The 8,469-nt window shown below is 37.4% G+C and overlaps 1 protein-coding gene across 1 annotated transcript in view; it reads right to left on the reverse strand.

The window, feature by feature from the left end:
• The window catches only part of ddb1 (damage-specific DNA binding protein 1), a 47,339-nt gene extending 38,874 nt beyond the window's left edge, over positions 1-8,465 (reverse strand). The window contains exons 1-6 of the mRNA XM_085349903.1: positions 8,316-8,465; positions 7,030-7,178; positions 6,621-6,737; positions 6,011-6,232; positions 5,694-5,808; positions 5,328-5,425 (exon numbers count right to left, since the gene is read on the reverse strand). Of these exons, the coding sequence (XP_085206029.1) occupies positions 5,328-5,425; positions 5,694-5,808; positions 6,011-6,232; positions 6,621-6,737; positions 7,030-7,178; positions 8,316-8,376 (762 nt within the window). The 5' untranslated portion in view covers positions 8,377-8,465. The remainder of the gene's footprint in view (positions 1-5,327; positions 5,426-5,693; positions 5,809-6,010; positions 6,233-6,620; positions 6,738-7,029; positions 7,179-8,315) is intronic.
• Between the last annotated feature and the right edge of the window lie 4 nt (positions 8,466-8,469).

Consider the following 8,469-nt stretch of genomic DNA (forward strand, 5'->3'; position numbering starts at 1 on the left):
ATGTTACTTTAAAAGATCTTTTAAATTGCATGTGGGTGCACAGCAATACATGTGCAGAGAAGGAAGCTGGAAAACTAAGTTGTCAGTGCTCTCTGTTGGACAAACTTTGCAATAGCAACAGTATTTCTAAACACATATTTTGTATGCTTGTAGAGAAATATCATGTCACTGATGTATTTTTGATATGCTAATATTCCCCAGGAGTAATCTGAAGCAGACTGATTTATCAGCCATTCGTACAATAATGTAATGCCACTCTTATATTGTCTTATCAGTGTTTGCTGTCATAATGTATCATGCTGTTTAAAATATGCTTTCTAAACTTTGAAAAGGTATAGGAAAGGACTATCAACTGAGGCTGTTGTAAAATATTTTACAGTACCTTCACTTTGAGGCTCGCTTTCAGCTTTCAGCATTGAGCTTTTCAAAAATTCTTACTCTAAACAAAACTGAGCAGCACCAAAACATGTTAGGAGATTCAAATAATACTCCAGATTAAAGCTGGCATTTAACTCCCGTAGTGTGACCGAGTTTGTTACTTTCTTTCAAAAGGAGATATTATTATTGTCAACGACTGCTGTATATGCAGAGTCAATTTCTCACTTGATCAAACCTTTACAAAACTCATTTTCACAATCACCCAGCCTGTAGCATTACTTAAAACTTTTGTCAAAAACTTTTATTTTCACAGCTTTGCAAACTTGTGGACTCCTCTTGACTGAATGGCAGGTAATTAGCTGGTTAGCTCTGACATGTGAAACCAGTCTACTTCCTCACCAGCTACTGTAATGCCCTAGATGAGCTGAGACATTTTCAGCAGACCTCCGTGTTGGCAGAAGCTTTGGTGTTCCACATTCATTTTTCACTTTGGTGCTCCAGAGTGACAATTTATTAATTAGCTGCCAAAACAGTTCTGTTATACATCAAAGGATAAGCCTCTGTGTTTTCTTGATACTTTTGAAAGGAGTGTGTTTGAACTGAATACAAATAACATATTAGGTGAAAAAAAAAAAACAAATTAAAAAAAAAATGTGGCTTCAATGATCACTTAACAACTTTCCTATTACCTGTTCCTATTCAAACACTAGAAAAGCTGGACAATGCTACCGTGCAGTTGTAGTAATGAAGACACGAGAGCTTGAATTAGAGAGGGAAAAAACCCTGACAGATCAGTAGGTCTGGAGGATGTTTTGAGCTATTGATAAGACATGAGAGGAATCTGTGTTTGAAGCCACCATTGTGTTGCATTTTCATTTGAGGTGTTAACTTTATTTTCATATGGTTCCAAAGTCCTTTTAGAGGCAGATTTTGCAACAAGGAATCCATCCTGAAACAAACCCACGGACTTATTTGAGCAGTTATTTTGAAGAATGAATTACATGAACTTTGATTCCTCTATAACATGAAAAACTGATTTAAATGTTTCCTGTCCTTTGTTAAAAATATTGCTTTAAAAAACCCTTTTCTCCTAGATGTCTCTCTTAAAATGTCTGTGGTGGTACTGATACAGTTACTACTTCTTTTTCCATTTTTGCTTCTATTATAATCCGACATCAACTAAATAATCAAGGGGAAAAAAGCTAAAGGGACAGCATACTTTGAACAATGTTGGTTAGTTATGAATATGATAGTAAAGTGTATCCCAGTGATAGCGCTGCAGCTAATAAGCGCCAAGCAATGCAATTAAAAACAAGAAAATGTCAGGAAAAGGGGAGTGATAGAGGACAATACCAGAAATGAGGCTCATGCCATCATGGGTGAGATGACACATCAGGGCCAGGAACACCAAGAAAGTATCCAGAGAGAGCTCCAGGATTTCTGCTGTACAGCGGGACCTTTTCTCAGGGAGAATTGGAAGTACAGTGGTCCCTTATTTATCTCAGGAGTTACGTTATAAAAATAACCTGCGATAGGTGAAATCTGCGAAGTAGCCAGCTTTATTTTTTACAATTATTATAGATGTTTTAAGGCTGTAAAACCCCTCACTACACACTTTATACACTTTTCTCAAACAGGCGGGAACATTTTCCCACAATCTCTCTTGTTTAAACTCTCTCAAAGTTCAAACCTTCGTAGAAAAATAAGTCCAGAAATAGAATGAAACCAAAGATCAAACCCTGTTTTCAGGTCCAGAACATGGGAATAGAGCAGCTGCCAGAGAATTCAACATTAATGAATCAATGGTACAGAAGTAGAGGAAGCAAAAAGAATGAGTGGAGTAAAGTTGGACTTATCTGACTGTTTTGTTTTACTAATGCGCCTTATAATCTGGTGCACCTTATGCTCCGAAAAATACGGTAAGTTCTACCTCATCTTCCTCTGCCTTTTGGGTGCTACTGCACGTGCCTTAGATGGTGCAAAACGTTTCGTCGACATTGTTGTGTTTGTTGGGGAGAAAACTTAAGCATACAGTACAGCACTTCAGAGTCACACTGCTAGTGATCGAAGATTTATGTAAATTTGACAAGCTGAACTCATTCTGTACTGTACAGGAGACACAGCACGGAGGAGATTGATTGACAATGGTCTACAGCCAATCAGGACGCAGAACACAATGCGCTGTTAAAACCCCCTGAGAAAAAAAAAAAGCATGCGAAATTGCACAAAAAAAATCTGTGAAACAGCAAAACCGTGTTATAGTGAGGGACCACTGTAGTTTTTTTTCCTCCTTCACTTTGATCCTATACCTTTAAAATGTTGTGTTATTATACAAATAGATGTTAACAGACTACAAAATCCAGTAAAAACAGTAAACTTGGTAAAAAAAAGAAAAACACATTTTGAAATAAAACAAACAAACTTCCAAGCGGAGTGGCAATGCTCAGTTGTAGAAGAATGGTAGAAACAACCCATCATTATGGAAACAGGCCATAATATCAGCGATCAAAGAAGGGGAAAGAGGGAACAGAGTAGGTCATACAGACCCATTTCTAGATCACATATTATAGAATATTTACTTGAATAATTCCAAAAAGACCAGAAAATATTTGACAGATTCTGGAAACAAAAAACAAAAACAGGATTTTCACGCAAGACAATGTAAGGCGAGCACTGCAACTTGTTGATATCATGAGCAATAGTGGTTCAAAGTCACTGGCCAGCACTCTTAATCTACAAAGGGCCCATGACGCTGTACAAAGCCTATCTTAATCAGATTATTCATCAAAAAAAAAAATGTAAATAAAAATACTATTTAAAATGGAATACCAATAATATGATGTACCTGGGGGCTAATATCCCAAAGAATCTAAAAAACTCTTTAAATTATGGCCACATCAAAAAAAGAAATAAAACTAAAATTTGACTTAATAGTGATGTAATTTAATATGATTTAATAAATGTAAAAGTTCTATACCGAAGATGAATATCTAGGTAATTAGTTGGGTAAAATATGATGCAAACTTCAAACTTTCTTGGGGACTTTGTTGGAAAATTTCCAACATCTCAGTGAAAACTACAATTTAGACATACATGATTTGTTTAGATACTTACAGGTGAAGCAACACTTTTATAGAAATGCTAAAACTATTGGGGAATCTGATAAGAGCACTGTTATTATTTGGGGCACTATCCACAAGAAACAGGTATCTACAATTTATACATGAATACAATTTCTCATGAAATATTCCACCTTATACATCAAAATCAAATGGGAGAAGAAGGCAAATGTCACGCCAATAGTTGACGATCGATTAAATATGTGAATTAAATGCCAGCTAGTGGAGAGAATATTCATGAAAGAATTTTATGTTTTATTGCTCCAAAAAGAAAATTCCTACAAAATAGCAGATATGACAAACAGTAACACAACCATATCAGGTTTTGAGATTGACAATAGTTGTGTTATTGTATATTTAAGTAATATACTCCCTGATTATTACATTCAAAACAAATATTTTACGAAAGTATTACTTATTGACAGTAAAAAGGAAATAATAGGGAAGTGGCTGGATAAGGAGCCACCGACTAAAGACTAAGCCTGGTTCAGCCAGAGGTTTTATCCAGTTAAAAGGGGAGTTTTCCCCTTCCCACGGTCACAAAGTGCTTGCTCATAGGGATTTGTCTGATTGTTTGTGGGGCTTTCTCTGTTTTATTGTAGTGTCTTCCCCTTACAATATAAAGTCCCTTGGGAAGACTGTTGTTGTGGTTTGGCGCTATATAAATGAAGTCAAATTGAACAGAGATAATGTTAAAAATGCCCACTGTCATGGTCAACTACTGACTACGTGTGCCTTATTGTATTACTCCTGGGTTTTTTGGGGTTTGTTTTTTTTTTTTTTTTTTAAAAAGGGCCCACACGTGAGCCCACTGTGAAATTCCTAACCTATAACGAGATAAATATATGTTAATATTTCGATAGCTGGTACATCTTCCTTATTAATGTATCACAAATTCCCTGACTATCTACAGCAGATATATGATCAAGTGATTACCTATATACTTTTAAGACAAACAAGCTTTCCTGTTTCCAAATGGGTGAATTCATCAAAAGTTTGAATCATTAATGAACCCTGAAAAGTCAATAATCAATCATCCTTAAATTGGGGAGATAAGTTAATTATTAGGATAGTCAACAGGTCTAGCAAAGATATTTGTTTTAAAATGAAGATAATGAAAACAGTGTAATTAGAAGATTCCTAATCTGAATGATTTCGAATTTTCTTTTCGTAATTCATGAAAATGTTCTTCTAAAGAGCAGCGAGGGAGGAAAGAACAACCTCTAATTATAGAAGCGAGAAACCGTTGAGGGGCTCTTGGGCCTTGAGCTCTTTTAAATGCCAGTAGAAAGACTACAACTAAATCTTGATAATACTAAAACCCTGAGGTATTGGAAGCTTAGCACCGATAAGAGTCATAACAAAAGAAAGCACATGTACACCTTAGGGTTTAAAAAATATAACAAAACAATCATGCTTACAAAGTGTGATTCTGAAGACAGCTCTACAATCACACTCTTGATTTCACACCGTTTTATACACAAGCTTCAGATTTGGGCTCATGTTCCCAGACAAGCTCGATTTAATTAGTTTGCTTCCATCAGCCCAATACTAACAGCTATTTTGATGCATCACTGAATTAGATATAGGATACTTACTTGTGATAGGGCACTACTACCCGCTCTGCAAGTGACTTCACCAACTAACTCTATTTTGACTGCCCCTGGTACAGAAATAGTCTATTTGCTGAGACTTACAGTGCTTAGGCTTCTAACAGCCACAGTCTAACTCAATTCTACATTATTGCAACTTAAATGTTTACCTAGCTTCTTTTGAACAGCTGAACGATCAAAATATCTAAAGCAGAAGTGTGCTATCTGTTATCATTACCTTGATAGTGGGTGGTGCAATGGCCAAGTATTTGTCTCCATTGTGGTAGGTGATAGACTCTTGTCCTATGATTATAGCTCCACCAAATGGCTCAGGGACTAAAATACAAGCACACAGACAGAGTGATTATTCTGGGAAGTTTCTGCTATTTTGGAGATGTTTACAGCACAGAAGCTAATATCCTCTGCATTACCAGTTATCAGTAGTGCTGTGGGTTAAATGTATTCAACAATTGAAATTATTCATGACTTGTAAACTAAACTTACACACTTATGAACTAGCAATTTATAGCTCACATCCTTGTGTTTTCACACAGCAGTTTTCGTTATTATCACGGCTATATGTTGAGTTAAATAGTTGAAGTACCTGGGATCACCATTGAAGCCTCAGCCTCCACATTCTCCTGTTTCCAGGGGCCTTTGTTAAACTCCTTCTCCCTCAGAGAAACCTCATAGGTCTTCACATGGCGTCCCTGAGGGTCCTATGAAACACAACACATGGAATAAAACTGGTCACTAATTGCACTTTGCTACTGTGCATTGCTTAGTTACCATAAGCTTGAAACCATTCTCCCGGAATAAATAAATTAAATAGAAATGTCCCGGATATATGAATTTTTCAACATATTCTTTTTTTCCCATTTCATTAAAGGCACATTCCCACATTCTGTACTGCTCATGTACCTGGTAGATGAAACAAACAGTTGGAGCCTGGCAGCCATACAGAAAGTGAACGTCGATGACCTGGAGCTCCTCCAGTCTGATGTTGAAAGCTTTGAGCTCACGGTTGTCCCTGTCCAATGGGATCACCTTAAACAAGCCGTCATACAGCCGCAGGCCAATCATGCGGCATTCTGGGTCTACAATTCCGATGATACCCGTCTCTGACGGACGCCCAATACGATCCTGCAAAAGAGCATTGGGTTAGGAACTGTTTAGCACTGGGAGTGTATGAGAAAGCATCACATTATGTAGCACATAGCTAGTTACATTTTTCCAGCTGTTATAGTCTAAGAAGTCCAAAATGTCACTGATATAAACCACATTAAAGAATACAAGAATTCTGAAATGTTACCTAACGGTGTTTACCAATTTAAATGGCAAATGGATAATTTAAAACAGTCTAAATTAAGATTTATTAATATGAATGTAGTGGAGCTAAAAAAGAGTGAACTGCTGCATTCAACCAAGAAGAACAAAATACATACTGCCCTTCATATGAACACACCATAACAAATAGAATGTCCTTACAATGTGGCTCATGTCTATAACAATATTAGTGTTGTTGTCTCACCTGGACATTGCCATGGGCTCGGGTGATGATGTCAATGCTCTCCCCGGTCTGTTTGTATTCTAGGATGCAGGCGTTGTACTTAGATGTAAGAATGAACAGCAGGTCTTTGCTCTCACCCTGAAGAATGAGGAGGAAAAAGGCACCAGAGTTACATGTTATACACCTGATCAGCCTCTGTGAGCCCGATTAGAAGACAGTGCCTGCATGTGTCATATCCTATTTGTAATGTGCAGACTTTCACTATTTTTGAGAGGCAAAATTTGCACCCTACTTTGTAGATGATTGAGAAACACACCACAGTACAAATCATTTATGGTGCAGTTAAATATATATTAAATAACCAGACCACTAACTAGTCGAGCAGGAAAAATAATTCAAAGTGTTGCCGACTGCACACAAAACCCCTTACCTTGGGCCTGAAGAGCTCCATAACAGCAATTCTGCCATACATGCCCACTTCTTTGACGGGCCTCAGGCCCTCTGCTGTGACCACATAGATTTCCAAACGTGTGTTTTTAGCTATGAGCAAATTGAGGTCTTCAGCAGAGGTGAAGTGACCTGCAGAAAAACAATGGTTACATTATGTTCAATACACTGGTTTTAATGTGAGAGTAGTGGGCACACAGAGAAATTAAAAATGTCCACAAATATCACTAAATTGGGGCATAAATATTCTGGTGCTTCTCAAATACATTTACATATCAGCTTAACTGCTGATTTTTAATGTCTTCTTTAGTCTTTAGCAGCTTAAAAACAACTTACAAGGAAATTATCCAACTTCCTTAAGTGTTCTAATTTATCACAATAAGGAAAATCGCAAACGGTTACTTGTGTTCAAAATGGTCTAAAATAATATATCTTGGCCAAACTGGTTCAGTCCATTATCTACTCCAACAAATGTAACTGTGTCAGAGTCAGTGCTACAATCAACGACCTACCATGAAAAGTAGTAATTTCGCAAGTTCTTTAAACATCTTTACACTCTGATTGCACTTGGCAGTATCAATTATCAGATTGCTTAACAATAAAAGTAACTTGTAAGTAGATTTCACGTCTAGACTATTACACGTGAGCATTCATCTCAATTCGTCACCTCATATCATCTCGAGGTCTCTACTATCGCCATGAAAAATAAAAAGAGAGTGAACATGAAGAGATGATGCATCCTACGCAGCCATTTCATGAGTGCATGTCAAACTGTAACTTTAATGTGACAGAATTCCTATTGGTCTAGCCTGAAATACAAAAAGACAGCAGCATAAGCGTCTCTATGAGCTTTAATGCATCACGGTTTTTGTGAGTCAAATGAACGAAAACGTAATCTAGCTTAACTCGTTTTAAGTGGGGCACTAAGTCTGTGTGATATGCTAATGTTTGTGAGCAGAGGAAGCGCATTTTGATCCGCTGCAACTGACGTGCAGGACACAGCTAACGTTACATCAAAAAGAAGAAGCAAGAAAAAAAACGTCTGCCGTGTGTATGTTAAAGCAGACGTGACAAGAGATGTGTGTGTTGAGACACGCATACAAACGAGCAGAACCTATGTGACAAGTAAACCGTTGACATAGCAAAACAAGAGCTAGCGGCTACTACAGGCCCGTTTGGAGCACTTTAGTTGTAGCGCGGGAGCAAAGCTAACATGCAGGTGGCAAATGTTTCCTTACTGCACAACGGCGAAAAACAGCGCGGATTTACCTGTGATGCAGGCGTTAACCGCCGTAGGTTTCTGGGCTGTTACAACGTAATTGTAGGACATTTTTGACAAAAACAAAAGACAAACACCAGAATAGTGTTTAATCTCTCTCAAGTGACAAAATCATTGATAATAAAGCTTCCGGAAGTAGAAAGC

Source organism: Diplotaxodon limnothrissa, linkage group LG1 (assembly GCF_057381915.1).
Source record: "Diplotaxodon limnothrissa isolate DT_005_m linkage group LG1, D_limnothrissa_male_GT1.1, whole genome shotgun sequence".
Classification (NCBI taxonomy): domain Eukaryota; kingdom Metazoa; phylum Chordata; class Actinopteri; order Cichliformes; family Cichlidae; genus Diplotaxodon; species Diplotaxodon limnothrissa.